General features: G+C 39.8%; 1 protein-coding gene and 1 long non-coding RNA gene across 2 annotated transcripts in view; one reads left to right on the top strand and one right to left on the bottom strand.

Annotated features, from left to right (window-relative positions):
* Positions 1-21,393, top strand: LOC308633990. The gene is made up of 3 exons (XR_014018929.1): positions 1-349; positions 17,988-18,118; positions 21,232-21,393. It is a non-coding gene; the product is annotated as an uncharacterized lncRNA (long non-coding RNA).
* The window catches only part of CLMP (CXADR like cell adhesion molecule), a 95,863-nt gene continuing 78,258 nt past the window's right edge, over positions 6,429-24,033 (bottom strand). Inside the window, exons 3-7 of the mRNA XM_081267491.1 lie at positions 17,929-18,130; positions 16,817-16,984; positions 16,002-16,124; positions 10,487-10,628; positions 6,429-9,919 (exon numbers count right to left, since the gene is read on the bottom strand). Coding sequence (XP_081123617.1) covers positions 9,619-9,919; positions 10,487-10,628; positions 16,002-16,124; positions 16,817-16,984; positions 17,929-18,130 — 936 coding nt within the window. The 3' untranslated portion in view covers positions 6,429-9,618. The remainder of the gene's footprint in view (positions 9,920-10,486; positions 10,629-16,001; positions 16,125-16,816; positions 16,985-17,928; positions 18,131-24,033) is intronic.

Genomic DNA, 24,033 nt, shown 5'->3' with positions numbered 1-24,033 from the left:
CAGCGTTCTGGAACTTTCATGCTCGCCCCCGCTCTCCGAACGGCCCCGGGGAAAGGGAGGGTGGGGCCAAGAGAGCCCGCGCGCGGGAGTCTTCCGTCACTCTAGGCGGGGGAGGGGAGCGTCCGCCGCGACGCAGGCGCCCGCAACCGGTGCGGCCGGGAGAGGGCGGAAGGAGAAGGAGGAAGAGGGGCGGGCACACTTGGAAACAACCAATGGTGGCAGCGCCAGCCGCGATCTTGTCCCGCGCCGAACAGGGTCAGCGGGAACGCAGGGCCTGAAGGGAGGGGTCCGGGGTCGGGAGCCCGGGAAGAGAAGACGGAAGTGGAGCGAGGACAAAATGGCCGCGAAGGTTGTTCCTCCCCTCCCCCACCAGGTCCTCATTTCTCCTTCCCCATTCCCCACCGCGGTATTCTAGAGGGTCCGCTGGGCCTCCGCACCCCGATTCCGTGCACCCACACTTCCTAGCTATAATGGCTTTTGGATAGGGCGACCCTCAGTGTTTGAAGCGGTCATTTCGGCCTCACGGCCCCTCTAGGGTAACTTGCTCAGGGGCACCTCGATTTGGGGTTAGGGTGAACCGCCAGGCCGCCGCCGTATCTCGCCTGTGTTCCTGTCCCTTAGAACACCCTGGACACGGCCCTGCGTTGGAGCGCCGAGCCGGGCCCCTCCTCCCGCCGAGCACATGGGGCTGGGGTCAGGCCCTCCCCCACTTGCCACATTTCTCTCTTATTTATGAAATAAATATTTAAAAGGTCCCGTATTTTTCCCTTGTAGATGAGCTAGGCATTAGCAATTCGAGGTTCCGGTAGCCTGTGTCCTTGATTTAGATTTCCGGAGCTTTTTTTATTTTCAGTAACATGAGGTAATGTCTTCACTGCCTTGGCTTTTATCAAAAATTAAACAACAGACCCCGCAGAGTCCTTGAAAACGTAACTGAGCCACCAAACAACAGTGCCTAGAATTTTAAATTGCGATGAATGGAGGCAGGCATTGGGGCCTTACCCTTCCAAGCCTGCCGGAGTTCCTTGAATGCTTTCCGTGTGTCCTTTCAAACAGGCAGGGCAGCTATTATTTGTGTACACTAGATAAATAAACACTGAAGAGTTAGAGAATTTTTTTTAAGATTGTCCTACAGAATCTTTTAATTGCCAAGCTACCAAAAATTGGTTTGGAAGTTCGCCAGACCAAGCGAGGAAGGCTAGCCGAGAATTGAGGACACCTTGCCCTTGTCAAAGCCAGTAAAACATAGGGACAGAGTCAAACATGAAGGAAGAATCTTTTCATCTTTGATTATTCTTGTTATCTTGAAGACCGTGGTGTATAGACTTAGCCTCCCCCTACCTCCTAAGAAGTTAATTTTTTATAGTGATCTTTCAAGGCAGAGTGCTTTGTTTTTAAGAATCAGAACTATTTTTGAGATATATATTATTCATTACCATATTAACAGAAAAATGAGGCTGCGAGATGTTTATTTATGGGAAAATAAACTTCTGGTTAAAGTCAAACCTAGGTTGTAACCACAAGCTCCATCCCTGTCCCCGATGCCAACCAATGCCAAATTTAATAATGAGGTCAAGGTTTTGAGAAAAAGGAAAAAGAAGTTTTATTGCTTTGCTAGCAAAGGAGAAACACAAGGGACTCCAGTCCGAAAGGCCGGGACTCTCTGGATGGGTGGGTGGGGGCGGGGGTTAAAGGAATTTTTCAAGGGTTACATTCCAGTAGGGGGTCCCAGGGCATCCTGTTTGCCTGTTAGGATTCACTTGTTAATTTGGGAGATTTTCACTTTCCGGATCCTCAGCCAGGCATCTCCTTCCTGCAGCGGGTGTGTTCAAGGGCAGTTAACTAGGGGAAGAAAAGATAACACTGTCTTCCTAATCTTGTTGGGGGGGGGGGGGGAAGAGAGGGAAAAAAACACTTTAAAAAAATAATAATAAACCTTAGAGCAATGAGGACTACATTCAGAAGGTAAAGGGACCACTGTTACAGGTGTTTTTTTGGTTTTGGGGGGGTTTTTTGGTTATTTTGAAATGGTTTCACTGTGTTGTTCAGTATCCTCTGGAACTCCTGGGCCCAAGTGAGCCTTTGGAATAGCTGGGACATACAGGCTTTAAATGTAGCTTTTTCACTACAGTGTGATTGCCTTTCTAAAAAATATACTTGACTCCAACTCCAGAAGCAAGATGTATCTGGGCATTCTTTTCAATTTCCTTTGCTATCTGTACTTTTTTTCATGCTCTAGAGTGGGAAGTCTCAATTCCAAAGTTTATCTATTTAAATAATTGAACTAGTGGAAAATAGAGCTGGGACCCAAATCCACTGGTTTGGGGGATCCCACCCAATAGCAGTGGTTTTAAAAAGCAGAACAGGGCTGGGGGTATAGTTCAGCTTTAGAGTATTTGCTTAGCATGTGCAAGGCCCTGGACCTGATGATCCCCATCACTGAAAAAAAAGCAGAACAAATAACCCTTTTCTAGTCTCTTAAAATATGTTCTAGGACTTGACCATGTTCTTAGTAAATGGACTATGTTCTTAGTAAATGAGCAGTATGGAATAGTAATCAGAGCTGAATTCGAATTCAAGCCATTTTCTTGTGTAGAGGTAATTTCAGCTTACAAAACAATCCTTTCAGAGTTGTGAGGATTGGATAAAATTATAACATGTAAAATTTTTCTTATCCTTTGCCTGATATTTTAGTTCTCTCCCTTTTCTCTTGGGATTTTTAATGCTGTAAACATTAGAGAATCCAAAGACTTTTATCAAATTCTCAAAGATAGCCAAGACCCTATAAAATGTTAAGAACCTCTGTCCAATACCAAAAAAAAAAGTGAATCTTTTTTTGGGTATGGGAGAGTGAAGGTAGTGGGTGCTTAACAACTGAGCTATATCCCCAGCTCATTTAATTTAAGACAGGGGCCTCAGGCTGGGGTTGTGGCTCAGTGGTACAACACTTGGCCTCACATGTGTGCGGCACTGGGTTCAATTCTCAGCACTACATATAAATAAACGAATAAAATAAAAGTCCATCAACAATTAAAGCCAGCATCAGGACTTAGCCAGGTTCTTTTTCAAAATAAAAAAGACTAGGAATGTAGCTCAATGGTAGAGTGCCCCAATAGTGAAGCAAAACAAAAACCATTCTTGAATCCTGTGATACAACTAAAAGATGCAGTGTATGCCCAGAGACGTGAGTGTATTTATGGCATTTCATCAAGGAAATTTGAAACTAGGATAAGTCAAGCTGTTATTAATATTTTGACTTTCTGACTATATAGTCAGGTATAAATTAGTGTTTTGGAGCATAGGATACATATAAGTATCCCTGATACCTTTTTCCATCTTATGTCTTGCCTCCCTAACAAGATATGCCTTACAACACTTTCATGCCTTGTGCAGTGTTTTACAGACAGTAGAATCCTTGCCATTGCTGTTTTGCTTTTTTGGGAGGGTGGTACTAAGGATCGCTCTGCACTACATCCCCAGACCTACTTATTTATTTATTTATTACAGTCTCACTAAATTTCAGAGGCTGACCTTAAATGTGTGATTCTCCTCCCTTAGCCTCCTGAGTTGCTGGAATTACAGACATGTGCCATAGCACCCAGCTGCCATTGCTGTTTTATTACATGCTTATGTACAGCATGCATGCAATCCTCACAACAACTATTTTAGGCAGGTTTTATTATCTCCATTTTTTTTTTTCGGTGTGTGTGTGTGGGGGGGGGGGGGTTGCTGGGGATTGAACCCAGAGGGCCTTGTGCATGTGAAGCAAGCACTTTGCCAACTGAGGTATATCCCCAGCCCCATATTATCTCCATTTTAAATAAAGGAATTGAGGCCCATATAGATCAAATAATTTTTCTACCTAAATCTGAATTTTTCAAAATCAGATTTGTTTTATTCCAAAGCTTATACTCTTAACTCTTAGGCTAGATTATTTTCTACTTTATTAAATTTAAACTCCTTTTAAAATATCTTGTGTAACCACTGCACTGTAAAGAGGAGGAACTATATAAATTATATTTTAATTAGTGCACTTTATTCTTTTATTAATTGAAACATTCAACAGATCTGCTTATAAGTAGCAAAACTAATTGAGTTTTCCTTTTTTATAACTTTTCTATTCAAGAATGATGAGAAAAATGAGACATACAAAAACAAGAGGGCTGGGATGTAGATCAGTAGTAGAGTTCTTGCCTAACATGAAAGGCCCTGGATTCAATCTCCAGCATGACAAAAAAATAAAATAAAAAACAAGAGGGAATAGCTGGACATGTAATCCCCACTATTCAAGAGGCTAAGAGAGGAGGGTCTCAAGTTCAAGACTAGCCTGGGCACCTTAGCAAGACCCTGTCTCAAAAAATAAAAAATTGCTGGGGATGTAGGTCCGTGGTAGAGCAGCTCTGGGTTCAGTACTCAGTACTGGGGAGGGAAAGGGGAGGAAAAATCTGCCCTAAAGAATTGTAAACGTGATTGCTTTAAGTATGGGGTCCCTGAAGTATTTAAATTCTAAATATTTGTTAAATTGACATGCCCTTATTATCTTTGGAAAATTAACTCTATTAATTTGGCCTCTTAATGCAGCTTGTCTTTTTGCCTCTCAGAAAACCTGACAAAATTCTTAACCTTGCTGTATTCAGCATCCTGTACTTAACATTTAACAAGTATTATTATGCATTATATGATCTAAGCCCATTATTATTTTATCATATAAAAACATCATATACAATTATAAAGTTGAAAACTTTGTCCTAATTTGCAAAAATAAAAAAGACAATTCTTTAAACAATTTGGAATTACTGTGTAAATAAGCTATCTATGTCCCATATATGGTGAAAAGCTTTATGGCAAGAAAGAAAGCAAAGGGAAGGGAAAACTCATAGCTGAGGATAAAGATGTGAGGATTTCAGGAACCAGAATGGTCATTAATCAGGATCTTACAGTTCTGATGGAACATACTAACATAATGACTGGGTTTAAATCCTAGCTTTCTGCTACTGACTTAATCTCTCCAAGCCTTGGTTTTCTCCTTTATGAGATAATAATTCAAACATCTTCTCATAGGGCTGAAGTGAGTTTGAAATTGAGAAAAAAAATATGTAATATACTTAATATGGTTTCTGACACATGAAAATTTCTCAGTTCATGAGCAGACATGGTGGTGCTTACCTGTCTTCCCAGCAACTCAGGAAGCAGCCTCAGCAATTTAGCAAAACCCTGTCTAAAATTTAAAAGGGCTGAAGATGTAGCTCAGGGGTCAAGCAAACCCAGGGTTCAATCCACAGTAAAAAAAAAAAAACCCATTTGATGGACCTCTATGAAGAGTTATGAAAAATAATAATCCTACAAAACAGCCCCAAAGAAAAGCAGAGAGATAATGCAGCTTGGGAGGAGGGAGGGGAAACTAGCCAAGCATTAACCTTCCAGTAAATCCTTTACCAATGGGCCTTGAAGAAAGGAGGCAAATACTGAATGTTGGGCTCTGGACTTAGACCTCCCCCCATTGCAAATTAGTCCTAAAAGGACACACAGTAAATACTGAACTATGGGCCCTGAAGGAAGGAGGCGATCAATCACCTATCTCTCCAAGTAACAATGAATCTCAACCTTTTATAGCTGCCCTTCCGAGTTAAAATTTTTAACCTACTTAGCTAGCCCCTGACCTTCCTAATGGTACACCCACAAGTTCCAATGATGAAACTATCCTAATTGTACCCTATAAAACCAAAACCCCTTCTGTAAACGATGGCCATTTTCACCAGAAAATGGGTCCCTAGAGTCCCCAAAGAACAACAAGCAACTTCCCTGAATCTGTTGAGGTCTGCACCATCATTTTGGGCTTACACTCTGAAGTTTGTTTTCAGATCTTTGTGAACATCTTTGTATATACTTCTCTTTTCAGGTTTATTTTAATTTCTTAGTGTTACTTGTTAATATGTTACCTTGGCACAAAATACTTGTTTTGTGGTTTTGGTGCAGTGATGCACACCTGTAATCCCAGCAACTCAGGAGGCTGAGGGAGGAAATTGCAAGTTTGAGGCCAGCCTCAGCATTTTACAGAGACCCTCAACAACTTAGTGTCTCCAAAAAATACTGAGGATATACAGTGGCAAAGCGCCCCTGGGTTCAGTCTCTAATTTATAAAATTACTTGTTTATTAAGTTTTGCTTATTGATTTTGATAAAGCAATTCTGATATCTCTTGGTATCCTCTATACTACTTCCTTGTGAGAAAAAGTACTTGATGTATTTGTGACTGAAATCAATAAATAATAGACCATATTCAGTCTGAGTTCTTCTGTTCTGTTGGCAGCAAGCTGATAAACAAATTTCCAGGGCTGGTTATATGAGCTTCAGCCTTTCCTACAGCATCACTTTTACTTATTTATTTTTTAATTGCTGATACAGATGCATCTATAATAAATATTTGGTTTTTATGATGCTCAAACAATCCAATTACAAGGCAACTTAGAAATTAAAATTGAAACAAACAGCTTAACACCAGAAAAGAAGCAAAATTATATATGTCTTTTTGGAGCAGTCATTCTGAAACTGTTTTTATACAATGTAACAACAAAGACATCAATTCATTATCTTACAAATTAAAGTTTGGTTTACATATTTTATAGAAATGGTTAGTCTCTAAACATCCACATCGTTCCATCTGTGTTTTCTTTCTACAACATTTATTTCTACCATTTAGTTATTTTATCCTGTTTTTGTTTTCATATTTAAGAATCAATTTATTTGATTTGCAAAGTCAATGGAATATGGTTTAGAACCAGTAGTGGTTCTAACTTTATCCCAAGCCCAGAGCCTATATTATCTGAACCCAAATGCTGAACTCAAAAGAGAAGCATTGCAAGACTTCAGCACCTTTTCTCTCAGATCTTTGATTCCCTAGAATCTCTAACTCTTTGTATACTCTCTTTTGTGTATTTGTTGTAGATTTCCATTGTGAATAGATTTTCAAAAAAAACTGGATATTCAGTGGTATTTTAGCCTTCTGAAAACAAACATTGTTTAAGTGATTTAAACCTTTTCATGCAAAGGGAATTGATTCCTGCTTTCAGTGACACAGGCAGGAAGCTTTAGGTTCAAAGGTAGTCAATAATGAGAGCAAATTGCTAGTGATGACACAGCTGCAGCCTCCACAGTGTACTTGTTTGGCTCAGGTACTCTAGGAATGAGAATTCTCAGAATTACATAGCAGAAGAGATGTTGCCAGGATACCACCCTTCAAGAAAAGAAAAAAGGGAGGGGGAGGTATTCAGAGTAAAGGATTTTTTATATCTTACAATGAGATAAGAGGCAGTAGAAGGGGGCTGGGGATATAGCTCAGTTGGTAGAGTGCTTGCCTTGCATGCACAAGGCCCTGGGTTCAATCTCCAGTACCACAAAAAAAAAAAAAAAAAAAAAAAAAGTAGAAGAAGCATTCCAACTACGCCAGTTCTCTTAAACTTACAGCAGGCATTTTTATGTTTCTTCTTAAGTTTCTCATTTCTATCTTTTTTTGAGGAAGACAAAACTCAGGTTAAGACTTTCTGCTTAGCATGTTCAAGGCCCTAAATTAGATCCCTAGCACCAACAAAAACTTAACCTAAGAATCAACTCCTAGGAACTTTATAAGGAAATGCATTTATACTATGGGAGAACACTACTGTGAAATTAAATAATGAATGAAAAACCAGAGGAGCCAGGTACAATGGTGCACACCTGTAACCCCAACTATTGGGGAGGCTCAGGCAGGAGGATTGCAAATTCAAGGCCTGGGCAGCTCAGTGAAATCCTGTCTCAAAAAAAATAATAATAATTTTTAAAGGGGCTGGGGATGTAGGTCAATGGTAGATTGTCCCTGGAGTCAATTGCTAGTACTGGAGGAAAGAAAAAAAAAGGTAAAACTAGAGAATGGACAAAATCCCAGGTGGTCTTGTCTTTTGGAAGCATCTGATTACTATTTTAGAGACAATGCTTTTATCACCACCATACTTGGCATTATTTTTTCTTTCTTCTGGCCTACTACTCCAGCTCTACCAATGGTGAACAGTGGACATTGTGTTAGGTTCTTTGAATGGCTATTTCAGGATCAGCATTTTGGGACAGGTATCCTAATAGTCAAAACAATTAAAAAGACATTTTATTATATTGGAGGCTACTACTTTATATTTGTCAGATAACCTTTCTTCTTCCATGCACCAACTATTTCAATAGCTTTCCTGGTGAATCCTTTCTGCTAATTCTTTCCAAGATGCTGACAACTGAAATGTTAACAGGCACTAGTTATTCTCACTATTTTCCCTATGTGTTAGTTCCCTTTTCTTCCAACCCAGAGCTAGGCTTCTGTGGAAGCTGAAACTGAGAAAATACTGAATTTCTCTCCGCTTTGGCCTCTCATGAGGGAATGATTATGACATACATTTGCAAAGCCATAAGGAAATGTTGACAATCTGATCTTTTTGATAATTTAAGGCCTAGAATCATCAAAAGTCCCAGATTCACATCCTTCTAAAATGAAAGAAATAGAGGAAGCTCCAAGTTTGGTGCAATACTAAACTTCTTTATATCACTTCCTGGCATATTAAGAGAAAACTGATCTAATCTCTCTTTGTAGACCAGTCAGTCTTGAAATTCTGGTTTCACATATTCTCCAAAGAAATTATAATAGTATGTCAAATTCAACATCTCTGGATCATTTTTTCTAGAGAACTTCTTGCTAAGGACATTGTTAAATAACCTGTAATGAATATTTGTGTCTTCTGGAGATATCCAGCAGGGTAGTCCTTAGAGGCATCTGATTTGAGGGAAAAACTCAGAATTGCTCCAGTATATATTTCTGATATTTGTCAGCAATCCTCTGAACCTCAATATGGTAAGCTTTCCATAGGCCCTTGTCACACATTTTGGACTCCTTTTTTAATTCTTAGTTTGGGGTTCAGTGTAAAGAAAATTAATAGCAATAGATAAGAGTAGGAGAAACACAATCACTCTTCTCCATCTCTCACTACAACGATTTCAACTCCTTCTGAAATTAATATCCAAACTTATGACATATGAAAGTAAGTTGAACAGAAGAGACATGTTTCCTTTTTTGGGAGTTTCTTGGGAATGGTTAGTCCCATACATGGTACAGATCAGTTTAATATAAGGCTGTGGGTTCTGTTAGACTATCTGAATAATCACAATAATCCAGTAGGTTTGCAGAAATGCATAGAAAATTTATGAAAAACACCTCATTTCTTCTTGACAATAGTGAATTGAAGTATTGATACAAACCATCCCTGGTGAGTAGTTTTAGGAGCATTCACTTCACTTTTCCCCAACCTCCTCACCACAGGTCCTGGTCAATAGACAGATTTGTATTCCTATTTCCCTCTGCCCCCCAACTCTGGTCTAAAGGTCAATAGGTGCCTTTTTGGAGATGATCAGCTTACATCCTTTTGCTCATTTGGTGGTGTATAAGTAAAGTGCTCATCTGAATCTGTTCCATGTGATGTTCACTGGTACTTAAATGACCTCTTATCTAATTTGAGTGGGTTGTGTGGCTGGTGACTGAACTCCAATGACTAGAAGAGTCCTAAGATCCTGACTCCTAGGAAAGCATGGGAGTCAAGTCCACTGTAATTCAGACAGTTTGGAAGGCTCTGCTCTGGCTGGGGATCATGCTGGGTGTGTTTTCTGCTTTGGTCAGGGTGGCATGATGAACTTTCTTTGGTTCAGAGCCTCTCACTTCTGGCCCCACTAGGCTGTATGCCTGGGTGGCCAGCCCAGGCTGGGGTGCTGCTTCAGTTGACAGTGTCCGCTGGCTGCGTGAGGCACTATTTGCTGTGGAGCGAGTGGAAGAAGAACCAGAGCGTGAGCTCCGAGAGCCTGAGGAAGAGGAGCTAGGTTTCACAAGCCGGGCTTTGGGGGCTTCAGCATCTTCTCTGAAGAGAAAAAACAGCAAAGATAAACTTTAGTACTGGCATTGCTTCCACCATGGTTATGTCCTCCTGAGGTTTCCCAATAAGTTCCTCAAGTTTTAAACCTCAAACAATACCATCAGAAGGCAGCCATTTAGGGAACAAAGCACTTCCTCATTTCTTAAGACTTAGTGCTCGGCAAAGGTTTGGTTTTTGGCCCAGAGATCCATCCTATTACACTGGGAGGATGTCTCCACATGAAATGATTTCTATAGCATTTACCCTGACATAGAGTTTGTGTATGTGAACCCTTTCATGGCCTGTAGGCCCAGCCTTTATTGTATGCCCTTTGAACATGGAAATGAATCAGAAGTAATGGAAAGTTGAACTTTTATATCTCTGTTGAGTATAGTTTCACAATAAAGTCCAGGTAAAGCAGACCTGTCCTAGACCACAACTTCTTTCCTTAACAGAATAATCATTTTAACAAAGTCATGATTCAGAAGAAACTGGGAATATTTATTTTGACTAGTTACTAAGGAACTGACCCTAGAAATAAAAGTTGGTGGAAGTGGAACTTGGGAAGCTTACCGAATTTCATTTGGTCTCTCTTCTTCCTCATATCTCTCTTTGTCTTTCCTTCGGATTAACAGCCACACCAAGAGGAAAATCAGCAGGGCTCCAGCCACAATACCTGTCACTGCTCCTGCAACCATGCCGATGCTTTGTACATCTGTTTTCTCAGAAGCAGAAGCACAAGTAAAACCTAACATAAGCTAGGAAATACAGGAACTTTAAAAAAAAAAAAAAAAAAAAGCCCTAGCTGGGTGCAGTGTCACACACCAAAGGTACCAGGGATTGAACCCAGGGTGCTTTACCATTGAGCCACATCCTCAGTTTTAAATTTTATTTAGAGAGAGGGCCTTGCTGAGTTGCTGAGTTCCATTTATATATTTCATTTATATCTGACTTCCAGAATAGCACCCCATTATCCTCTTGTGTTACATGACTGTCCCTCTTGATATTTTTTTTTTTTTTTAGAGGGGGACAGAGAGAGAGAGAGAGAGAGTTTTAACATTTATTTATTTTTTCTTAGTTCTCGGCGGACACAACATCTTCGTTTGTATGTGGTGTTGAGGATCGAACCCGGGCCGCACGCACGCTAGGGGAGCGCGCCACCGCTTGAGCCACATCCCCAGCCCCCCTCTTGATATTTTTGCAGTTGTAAATATTGAATCACAGACTTCACTAGCAATTGGCCTAGATTTTATTGAATAAGTCTGTGTTAGTTCAGACAATAAACTGGGCTAGGATAGTTACTGTATTAGATCTGAATATTTGTCAGCCTTAATAAGATCATCATTTAGGCAATCCTGTGGCTCTATCAACTACTCTGCTTTCTCTAACTTCCCTCTTCTTCCAACAGTAAAATAAAAAAGAGTATAGCCAATAGTGTTAGACTCCATGTGGGAATTACAGTGGATCCTAGAAATTTAGAAATCAGACTGGGTGCAGTGGCGCCCACCTGTAATCCCAGTGGTTTGGGAGGCTGAGACAGGAGGATCATGAGTTCAAAGCCAGCCTCAGCAATTTAGCAAGGCCCTAAGCAACTCAATGAAACTTTGTCTCTAAATAAAATCCAAAAAAGGCCGAGGATGTGGCTAAATGGTTAAATGGTTAAGTGCCACTGGGTTTAATCCCTGCTACCAAAAAAAAAAAAAAAAAGAAAAGAAAAAAAGAAAAGAAATTTAGAAATCAAAGTGAATGTGATTTTGCACATTAGTAACTCACACACTCTTGTATCCATACACTAAATATTTATTAAGTGCTTACCAGGCACAGTTTTAGGTGTTTATTAAGTGCCAAACCAGGCACAGTTTTAGGCATTTGTGAAGATAGACAAGGATTTTTGCTTTTTTTTTTTTTTTTTGACTTTATATTCCAGAAGGGGGAAAATAGATAATAAGTACATAAAAACAATATCAGATAGTATTTACGTACTGTGAAAGTAAAAATGTATTGAGTGATCACTTAGAGAATGAGGGGATACCACTTGAGTTTGGGTCATTAGGACTCTGAAGAAGTGATATTTTGAGTTGAGATAAAAAATGATAGAAGGGCTGGGGTTGTAGCTCAGTGGTAGAGTGCTTGCCTTGCATGTATGAGTCGCTGAGTTCGATCCTCAGCACCACATAAATAAATAAAGGTATTGTGTCCACCTACAACTAAAAAAGATATTTATAAAAAAATTATAGAAGAGGCTGTTTCTTCTGATTATCTAGGACAGAAGGAGTAGCAAGTGCAATGAATATGTATGGGTTTGGGGCATAGTAAGAAAGATATAGAGGAGGGGGCTGAGGTCACATGAGGTCAGAGATGGGATAATAGTATTCCTATCAAAATACTTGGGACCAACTCATACAGGGCCTTATATGCCTTAAGAGCTGTAGATAAGCACAATTCACAATAGCTAGACTGTGGAACCAACCCAGATGCCCTTCAATAGATGAATGGATTAAAAAAATGTGGCATCTATACACAATGGAGTACTATGCAGCAATAAAAAATGACAAAATCATAGAATTTGCAGGGAAATGGATGGCACTAGAGCAGATTATGCTTAGTGAAGCTAGCCAATCCCTAAAAAACAAATACCAAATGTCTTCTTTGATATAATGAGAGCAACTAAGAACAGAGCAGGGAGGAAGAGCAGGAAGAAAAGATTAACATTAAACAGAGACATGAGATGGGAGGGAAAGGGAGAGAAAAGGGAAATTGCATGGAAATGAAGGGAGACCCTCATTGCTATACAAAATTACATATAAGAGGTTGTGAGGGGAATGGGAAAATAAACAAGGAGAGAAATGAATTACAGTAGATGAGGTAGAGAGAGAAGATGGGAGGGGAGAGGAGGGGGGATAGTAGGGGATAGGAAAGGTAGCAGAATACAACAATTACTAATAGGGCATTATGTAAAATTGTGGATGTGTAACCGACGTGATTCTGCAATCTGCATTTGGGGTAAAATTGGGGGTTCATAACCCACTTCAATCTAATGTATGAAATATGATATGTCAAGAGCTTTGTAATGTTGTGAACAACCAATAAAAAAAATAAAATTAAAAAAAAACTTATAACGGAAAAATGCACAAAATAAAGATCATGGTTACTGTGTTAAAAAAAAAAAAAAAGAGCTGTAGATAAGTAACATGATCCAAGTTACATCTGAGAAAGTATTCCATGGCTATTATAGGAAAAATGGATCATGAAGAAGAAAGGGGAAGCAGTGACACAAATTAGCATGTTTATATTAAGGCAGGTTAGAGATCGTGGTGGGTTGGGTTGGGCAGGAGTAATGTATACAAAAGCAGGTAGATGAATATTACCTATATTTTAAAAGTATACTCAATAGAAAGTGCTGGTTATTCTTGTCCTGCTATCTTTATTTTTTTCTAATATCTTTATAAACGAAATGACCTCTTTACTTAAAAATTGACTTTTTGAAAAAGTTGAACTTTAGATATCTTTTATTTAACTTCTCAAAGTGCTGAATTTATTTTATCTGGGTAATATCAACTTAAGGAATGTGTTTTCCCTGCTACCACACCCCCAACACACATATAATCAGGATGAATTTTCTGTTACTAGAAATTTGGATTGCTTTCACGTTGTCACAATTCAAAATATATTATTCTTTCTCATATGTATTTGCACACTTATGGAATATCTCTGAAGGAAAAATTCACATAAGTATTGCTGGATAAAACTTTTCCATCTAAAGTAAAATGGGTCACTAATTGTTGTATACTCATATAATGGAATACTATAAAATGGCCAGGTGTGGTGGCACACAATTGTAATCCCAGTGACTGGGGAAGCTAAGGCAGGAGGATCATGAATTCAAAGTCAGAAGCAAAAGTTAGGAGCTAAGCAACTCAGTGAGACCCTGTCTCTAAATACATACAGCATTGGGGATGTGGCTCAGTAGTGGAGTACCCTGACTTCAATCCCTGGTACTTGCCGCCGCCCCCCCGCCCCCCCCCCCCAAAAAAAAGAAGCTGAACATAAATGGAATAATTTCATTTCTTTAAAGTAAAGTAAAAGTATAAAGTATTATTAATGGATAAAGTTAGTAATCTGGGTAATGGAATGGTAGAAGAAACTGTGATGAGTCCATAATCATGATACTGGTTGTCAGATCAGGCGGGGAAGGCTTTATTGAGATATCACTCCAGGGCGGAACTCGATCAGACCCACAGAGGGGACAGGGGAAGGGTCTGAGGAGAAACCGCGTGGAAGCTCCACGGACTGGACTTTTATGGGGCTTACAGCAGGAAGGGAAGGGCTTGGGACAGGAAAAGGTGTTCTTAGAGTCCCTTGCCCCCTTGGAGTTGGTCAGGGGAGTTGGCTGAACTCCAGGATTGGCCAGGGGGTCCAGTTGATTGACAGGCGTTAGTCAGGAGATCTGGCTGATTGACAGGCGTTTCCGCCTGCATCTAATTGATGTTCTTTTTCCGCTCGGGCTGCGTTGTTCTAAGTTGCCACTAAGTCGCCACCAAGTCGCCTCCACCGACCTAACACTGGTTATATAGGTATATTTACTTTTGAAAGTCTATCAAAATGTACATTTAGGATTTATGTATTTGATATATTTTACCTCACTATTTTTACTACCCCAAAGTCTGTAGATTAAACTAAATGGTGCTATTAGATTACACTCTGATAAAAAATGTAAAAACTCCTATTTCCTCATAATCTTTCTTATAATTGGCACTACATTTATTTTTAAATTTACTAAGAGGAGGGCTTAAAACTTTAAAAAGAGTAAGTTGGGCATGGTAAACCCAGCAGCTGGGGAAGCAGCTGGGGAAGCTGAGACAGGAGGATCACAAGTCCGAGACCAGCCTTAGGTCCTAAGCAAACTAATGAGACCCTGTCTCAAAAAATAAAAAGGCTTGGGCTGGGATTGTGGCTCAGTTGCACAGCACTTACCTAGCATGTGTGAGGTACTGGGTCCGATTCTCAGCACCACATATAAATATATAAATATATAAAGACCCATTGACAACTAAAAAAAAATATTTAAAAAAATAAAAAGACTAGGAATGTAGCATAATGGTAAAGTGCTCCTGGGGTGAATCCCAGCCCCAAAGTAAATATACAAAATAAAAAGTGTGGGGTTTTGGAGAGGTCCTCTTATTTTATTGATATAAAACACAGTTAACAGTATTTCTTTTTCTGTGAAGTGCCTGTTAAATCTGTGAAAAAAAATAACCTGAAACTTGAAAACAGACATAAGAAGTACAATGATTGATAATGTACTTCTAGGTAGAGGGGCAATTGGTAAATCTCTGTTCAATAAAGACAGAAATGATTGCTGGTACCAGTTAAACAAGTGACCCCAGAAATTATGGTCTGTGATTTTGTAGAATATTAACCAGTCCAATGCCTAACTCAGCAATCTTCACTTTCTTTGTTAAATTGTTTCTATCCCTTCTTAAATGCTCTTTAAACATTTTACTAGCTTCCTCATTTAAGTAAGTAGTCTTTTTTTGGGTGGGGGTGGGTGGGTACTGGGATTGAACCCAGAGGTGCTTTACCCAACACTCTGAGCTCCATCCTCAGCCCTTTTTATTTTTTATTTTAAGACAGGTTCTCATTAAGTTGCATAGGGCCTCACTAAGATGCTGAGGCTGGTCTTGAACTTGTGATCTTCCTGCCTCAGCCTCAAGAGCTGCTAGGATTACAAGAGTGTGCCATTGCACCTGGCTGAAGTTTTTTTTTTTTTTTTTTTTTTTTTTTTTTTTTTTTTTCTGGTGCTGGGGATTGATTGAACACAAGGCCTCATGCATGCTAAGCAAGTGCTCTACCACTAAGCTATATCCCAGCCTACATTTCATTAGAGGGCAGGTTAATTTACAAGCTGGCAAATAGAGTCAGACACAATTGTTGAATGGTCCCTGCAACTGCCAAATTTATTTTGGTAATTGCCATATCCTTCTGGAAATAAAGACTTTGACCTTGACCCTACTCTTGCTCATGATTAAAACGTCTTACATGGAACCACAATGCAAAAATAAAACAAAAAAATCCTTTGGATACTTACACTGTACAGTCACTCGTACCACACAGCTTTCCTTCCCAGCCTCATTGCCTGCTGTGCACTGGTAGAGCCCAGAAGAAGACATGGTGAGATTCTGCAACAGAACTCTGCCAGGGTTGTTGTAGTCTATACAAGCAGAAAGAATGACATTAAGCCACCTTAGTGACAGAATCTTTATTTATTTTTGACAATATAGGACATTGTTGACCTAAGATTCTGTATTGTAGTTTGATAAGAATGAATAGAAAAGATTCATTTTTTAGCATGGGAAAACAGGTAAATATTCTTTTAAATTGTAGTACATCTTCAAAAGTTAGAAAAGATTGTGGATCTTGCCAGGTATAGTGGTACATCCCTGTAATCCCACCGGCTTGGGAGGCTGAGGCGGGAGGATCTTGAATTCAAAGCCAGCCTCAGCAATGCTAAGGTGCCTAGCAACTCAGTAAGCCCCTGCCTCTAAATAAAATACAAAATAGGGCTGGGGATGTGGCTCAGTGGTCAAGTGCCCCTGAGTTCAATTTCTGGTACCAAAAAAAAAAAAAAAAAAAAAAAAAGATTGTGGATCTTTATGGAATACTAAACAAGAAAATTAGATATGGTAGATTTCTGTAATATTTTTTCCTAATCTCTTTTACCACTTTTATATGGCATTTGAAGAAAGATTTTCTGTCCTAGTTTATGGATAAAAAAAATTCCATTTTCAAGAGGTTCCACAATGTCCTCAAGGTCATATAGTGAGTTGCTGACAAAGCAGATTTAGAATTCACGGACACAGTTCTATCTTATTGGCACAGTAGACTGGTAGAAAGATGACTTACCAATCCTGGATTTGGGAGGCAAATGTTCATCCTCTCCCTCTTTCTCCGGGATTCGCTGCCAGTAATACACAATGGGCTTTGTGCCAGAGGATGACTCACATTGCAGAGTCAGATCACTTCCTTCTGTCAGGTCTCCTTCCAACTCACACTTGGGCTTGGATGGTCTCACTGCCCAAAAAAGAGAAAAAAGGTGTAATGATTCAAAGATTCTCTAAACACCACATCAAAGGAAAAACTATGTTCAATTGAGTTGTTTCTCCAGCCATACCTTATGGTTGACCTTTGAGTTGGGATTCAACTAGGCATGGGTTATATTACCCTGTGATTTCAACCCACTTTATTCACCCTCTGCCACACACACACAGTTGAAGCTGCTACTAGTGGTGCTGTTGTAATTTTTAGGGGCTACCTCAGAAACAACTACATACTTTTCAAAGAAGAGAAATTGTTTTTTTAGGAAATTTTAGGAAAGTTAAGTGTGATTTTATTGATACTAAAATAGGGATAGAAAATCATTAAATTGGAGGTAATTAAGTAGAACTTAGTAGGTTTTGCTATCAAAAAATAAGGTGGGTGCCATGGTAATCCCAGTAACTTGGGAGGCTGAGTCAGGAAGATTGCAAGTTCAAAACCAGCCTCAGAAACTTGGTGAGACCCTGTCCCAAAATTCAAAAATTAAAAAGGGCTGGGGATGTAGCTCAGTGGTAAGACGCCCCTGGGTTCAATGCCCAGTACCAAAATAATAATAATAATAGCAACAACAATAAATTTGAATCATCTCTGAGAGATTTAAGATAACTATAAGGGAGCTGGAGATGTTCCTCAGTGGTTGAGTGCCTGCAAGGCCCTGGGTTAAATCCCCAGCACTACCCCCGCATCCCCGCAAAAAAATACAAACACTAGAGGCTATTTAAATTTTGTAATGGGCTATCATGGAAAATATGGCTGAAATACAGAACATAAATGCTTCTTTGCAGGGAGCTGGACTAGGTGACCTCTAAGCGTATAATACAAAGTGCTGAACACAAAGTTTTGTACCACCATGACTTATTTGCCTATCCCTCACAGAGATCTTATTAAGATATGACATTTACCTTGGCACTCTGCCTTACCTAAGACTTTTAAGATGACGTGGCTCCACACATAACGCCCTGAATTCTTCACCTTGCAGGTATACCTGCCCTCATCACTGGGTTTTAGAGGCTCGATCTGCAGGGAGGCATCTCCAGCCAGGAAATTGGAAGCAAATGCCACTCGGCCCTTCTGTTCCTCAGTTAAGTTATTGTAGACATGACGACTGGAGTAAGTGATCACCTGTGGGAAAGATGGAGGCAGAGTCAAGCAATGTGGCTCTCAGTGTTCCTCCCCTGCTGATGTCAAGATGAAGAAAGGGAATACTTCCAGTGGCACTAAGTGGCCAAGCTTGGGGCTGATTCTAATAGTCCAAGATGCCTTGGTTCTCAATAGCAGTACAATTTTGTTTAGGCCTCGCTTCTCCTTCCATGAATCATATATCTGTGTAGCATTTAATTATAAGGTACTAATTATTTCATGCTCAGAATCACTCCAATTTACAGATTAGGAAATTGGGTTGCATACTGAAGTTCACATATCTAAGTTACAGAAAGAAGTGCACAGTTCTGTGTACTCTCAGCATAGAATTTTTCTGGAATAGTATACAACAAATGGTATCAGTAGTTGACTCTGAGGAGAATTGAGGGGACAGAGAGTAAGAATGGAGAGATTTACCCTTGCCCTGTAAACTTTTTTCTGTCTGTTGCATTTTCTACCACTTGCATGTGATATCTTCAAAATACACTACACTCTTTGTCTTAAGAGCATTTAGGTGCGATCTAGTTTAGTTCTTGCCACATTTTTTCCAAGTAGTTATTTTTTTCCCAAGTAGTTATTATTCCCATTTTTTTTTTAGTATTTATTTTTTAGTTTTAAGAGGACACAACATCTTTATTTTATGTTTAGGTGGTGCTAAGGATCAAACTCAGTGCTTCAAGCATGCTGGGCGAGCACTCTACCACTGAGCCACAACCCCAGCCCTGAACACGGGTCTTTGAAATTCATCTTGTTATACTACAGTTACCTCTCTCCCTCTTTCTTTTTTCCCTCTTGCATTCATTTCACTGCTCATTAACTATTCTTTCGTAAAGTTTACAAATGAAGGAGAAAGAGTAAAACTGAAAAATCAATCTATTTTATTCTTATAAAATTTGAGAATTTGGTGAGGAGACTGGAGGTAAATGGTCATAATTCAAGTCTGACACTATGGCCTTCATTGTTTGATTTTCTTTCCTTTTTTTTTTTTTTTTTTTTACTTTATTGCAGTTTTGTAAAAATAGGTAGGAAAAATATGTTTCTTCTTTCATAAAATTCACATGAGCATCATGCTTTTGCTTTCCCAGTTAGGAGGAGCAAGTTTTGATTTTCTCCAACCAGGAAAACAAAACTAAAACAAACAAACAAAAAAAAACCTTGAAACTTGTTGTCTGCCTCTACTTTTGTAAACTTTCCCTGAATTTTCTTAGTTTATCACTCCTGTTAGTTACAGAAGCCATGCTAATCTAATCCATCAAAACTTCAGCCACATAATTTCATCTTTGTCCTCTCTGCCATTCAGCAATCCTATCCGTAAACCTGTTTGACTTAACCAGCAGCAAACATGGAGACCTTCCTTTGGGTTAGGAGGAAGTCAGATGAGTAAAACCCTCTTCCAAGTAACTTATAATCAAGCGGGCTTAACAAGAAGAGAAATATAAACATAGAGAAAAGAAAAAACAAGAAATGATTTACTTGAAATAATATCAGGGAGACTGGCCCAGAAAAATTGGTATTTGAATCAGGCTTTGACAGATGAGCAGACTAAATAAAAGACAAGAGGCAGGAAGAAAAGGGCTGAGGGAGCATTCCAGATACATAGAACAGCACTAAAAAAAAAAAAAAAAAAAAAAAAAAAAAAAAAAAAAAAGACATGCAAGCATATGGGAGTCTCCCAAGCACATTTCTGGCTGCAGCTGTCTAAATTGTTTCACTCTAAGCCTTTAACCCCTCCTCAATCATGTGATGCTCTGAAGCTCATCCGATACTTTTCTGAAAAGATTTAAAGCTATCCAATGAAGAGTCCATCCATTCTCTCTCTATTATATAAAACTTTTTCAGTACCATCATGCATTTTGCTCTTACCACCTCTCTGAGAAAAACGTTTTCTCTCTTCTCTGCATATCCTTTTTCCTCAACAGATATTTACTGAGCTTGTGTCAGGCACTATGCCCAGCACTGAGAAAACAAATAGGAATGAGACATATATAGTTCCTCCCCCGAAGAGCTCAGAGTCCTGGAGAGAGGAGGAGTGGAGGAGAACTGTACACTGTAACTAATAATATACTTAAAACATTTTCTCAATATGCCCTCACATTTCAATATTACACTATTGTGACAGATTTTCATATCTGTGTCTCTCCTTCTTTGTCTTTGTCTTCATCTTCATCTTCGTCCCCCACCCCCTTCTACTTCATGGAGTCTTGCTGTGTTGCATAGGCTGGCCTCCAACCCTTGGCTCAAGCAAGACTCCTGCCTCAGTCTCTGGAGTAGCTGAAATTACAGACCCATACTACCACATCGGGCATAAACTCTATTTTCATATTTCCAGCTCCCTGGCTGCTGTATATTTCTTTCCACTCCACTCTGCCCTACATACTGCTGTCCAGTTAATCTTGTTACTATGAGCCACACCCCCAGCCCTATTTTGTATTTTATTTAGGGACGGGGTCTCACTGAGTTGCTTAGCACCTTGCTAAATTGATGAGGCTGGTTTTGAACTCACCATGCTCTTGCCTCTGCCAATGCACCTGCCTCTGCCAGTGTACCAGCTCTTTTCCAGCTCAAAACCCGAACAGCTCCCCACTATCTTTGAATGATGACCAGACTCAGCCTAGGGTTGGTTCTCAAAATGACCTCTGTATTTTGATCCCAATCTCCTTTATTCTACTTCATATACCAGGGTGTATCAGAATACTGTTATGGTTTGGATGTGAGGTGTCCCCTAAAAGCTCACATGTGAGACAATGCAAGAAGGTTCAGAGGAGAAATTATTGGGTTATAAGAGTCTTAACCCAATCAGTAAATAAATCCCCTGACAGGGATTAATTGACTGGTAACTGAAATGGTAGGGTGTGGCTGGAGGAGGTAAGAATTTGGGGGTATGGCTTTGGGGTGTATTTTTTGTATCTGGAGAGTAAAAACTCCCTGTTTTCTGATCACCATGGGATGAGCTGCTTCCCTCCACCACCCTCTGCCATCGTGATGTTCAGTCTCACCTCAAGCCCTGAGGAATGGAACTAGATTTCTTTTTTTCTTTTTTTAAGAGAGAGAGAGAGAGAATTTTTTAATATTTATTTTTTTAGTTTTCGGCGGACACAACATCTTTATTTGTTTGTGGTGCTGAGGATCAAACCTGGGCCGCCTGGATGCCAGGCCTGCGCGCTACCGCTTGAGCCACATCCCCAGCCCTGGAACTGGATTTCTATGGACTACTCTGAAACTGTGCACCCTCAAATAAACTTCCTCCTCTATTATTGTGCTGGTCAGGTCCTTTAGTCACAGCAGTGAAAACGCTGACTAACACAACTACCTCATTTCCATTTCATGAAAATGAGTTGTGTTTCTGTATGCTCACTGCATTTTTCCACTTAGATCTAAGTCCTTTTTCTCCATCTCTCCACAAACCCTATTCAACTAAGTGTGGCAGCTCATGACTAATTCCAGCAACTCAGGAGGCTGAGGCAGGAGGATCACAAATTCCTAGGCAATTTTATTTATTTATTTATTTATTTTTTTATTGTTGGTTGTTCAAAACATTACATAGTTCTTGACATATCATATTTCACATTTTGATTCAAGTGGGTTATGAACTCCCATTTTTACCCCATATGCAGATTGCAGAATCACATCAGTTACACTTCCATTGATTTACATATTGCCATACTAGTGTCTGTTGTATTCTGCTGCCTTTCCTATCCTCTACTATCCCCCCTCCCCTCCCCTCCCCTCCCCTCTTCTCTCTCTACCCCCTCTACTGTAATTCATTTCTCCCCCTTGTATTATTTTTCCCTTTCCCCTCACTTCCTCTTGTATGTAATTTTGTATAACCATGAGGGTCTCCTTCCATTTCCATGCAATTTCCCTTCCCTCTCGCTTTCCCTCCCACCTCTCATCCCTGTTTAATGTTAATCTTCTTCTCATGCTCTTCATCCCTTATATCAAAGAAGACATTTGGCATTTGTTTTTTAGGGATTGGCTGGCTTCACTTAGCATAATCTGCTCTAATGCCATCCATTTCCCTCCAAATTCTATGATTTTGTCATTTTTTAATGCAGAGTAATACTCCATTGTGTATAGATGCCACATTTTTTTTTATCCATTCATCTATTGAAGGGCATCTAGGTTGGTTCCACAGTCTTGCTATTGTGAATTGTGCTGCTATGAACATCAATGCAGCAGTGCCCCTGTAGCATGCTCTTTTTAGGTCTTTAGGGAATAAACCGAGAAGGGGAATAGCTGGGTCAAATGGTGGTTCCATTCCCAGCTTTCCAAGAAATCTCCATACTGCTTTCCAAATTGGCTGCACCAATTTGCAGTCCCACCAACAATGAGCAAGTGTACCCTTTTCCCCACATCCTCGCCAGCACTTGTTGTTGTTTGACTTCCTAATGGCTGCCAATCTTACTGGAGTGAGATGGTATCTTAGGGTGGTTTTGATTTGCATTTCTCTGACTGCTAGTGATGCTGAGCATTTTTTCATGTGCTTGTTGATTGATAGTATGTCCTCCTCTAATTTAGTGAAACCCCTTCTCAAAAAATAAAAAGGGGGCTGGGGATGTGGCTCAACTGGTAGCGCGCTCACCTGGCGTGTGTGCGGCCCGGGTTCGATCCTCAGCACCACATACCAACAAAGATGTTGTGTCTGCCGAGAACTAAAAAATAAATATTAAAAATAAAATTCTCTTCTCTCTCTCTCTCTCTTTAAAAAAAAATCTGATTTCTTTAAAAAAAAAAGAAAGAAAAATGGGTCTAAAAGGGATTTATATCTTCTTTGGCCAAAAATCATTTGCATGTTTTTTTTTTTTTTTTGGTACTAGGGATTGAACCCAGGGGCGCTTAACCACTGAGCCACATTCCTAGCCTTTTTTTCTATTTTATTTAAAGATAGGATCTTGCTAAATTGCTTAGGGCCTCACTAAGTTGCTGAGGCTGGCTTTGAACTCCAAATCTTCCTGCCACAGCCTCCAGAGCCACTGAGATTACAGGAGTGTGCCACTGCACCCAGCTTATATTTTTATTTTTGAAATAGGGTCTCCCTAAGTTGTTGAGGGTCCTCAAACTTGTGATCCTCCTTCCTCAGTCTCCTGAGTTGCTGGAATTATAAGTTTGTACCACCATGCCCTGCTAAATCTTTTAGATTCTAAAAGGTAAATGCCCTTCCCCAAGATGGATTTCAGAACTTGGATTTGAACCCAAGATTTCTAAAGATGAGTCCCTTTCCTTCTTCTTGTCCTCTTCCCCCAAACATGCAGCTCTCCCTCTCCATTTGCAGCTACTATTGAAAAAAATGCAGAAATTCAAGACAAACTGTTTTGATGTTTTGTTTAAGGATAAATTTTCAACTAAATGCACTTACTGTACTTTTCAGAATATTTCTTAGCATGAAATGATGTTCAGGAGGCACCTACCAATGGTATATGTGGGGTCCAGTGCAGTCTGGATCACACCTTACCTTTGACCCCTGCGCTCACATCTCTTTGCTCTCACCTAGTTTTCAAACCTCATGTTTCTTTATTCTGAACAATGTCCTCTGGTGTGTTTTGGGGTTTGATCATTCAGTCTTCTGAAATTATAACAGGGGTCCACTTCATGCTGTGAATATAATTTTAAAACTGACATTTCTTTTTTCCTTTCTCTTCTGCTTTTCCCCCTACCTCATCATGGGGGAAGCAAGATTAACCTTCTTTCCATCCTAGGCAGAGTTATCTGTCCTTCAGCTCAAGGATTTCAGGAATGCAGGAATCCAGCCTTTAGGACTGGCACCAGTGGTTCAAGAAATGGCTCTCTCTCAAGATTACAAAAGAATTATGACTCCTGACAGGGCACAACTGGAGTGTAACCTTTGTAATCCCTCTTTAAAAGCCCACTGTTTCCCCTGACAGTTA

Source organism: Spermophilus citellus, assembly GCF_964194105.1.
Source record: "Spermophilus citellus genome assembly, chromosome: 2".
NCBI lineage: Eukaryota > Metazoa > Chordata > Mammalia > Rodentia > Sciuridae > Spermophilus > Spermophilus citellus.
Note: the sequence above shows the minus strand (reverse complement) of the source record. Positions and strands in the feature narration are given on the sequence as shown.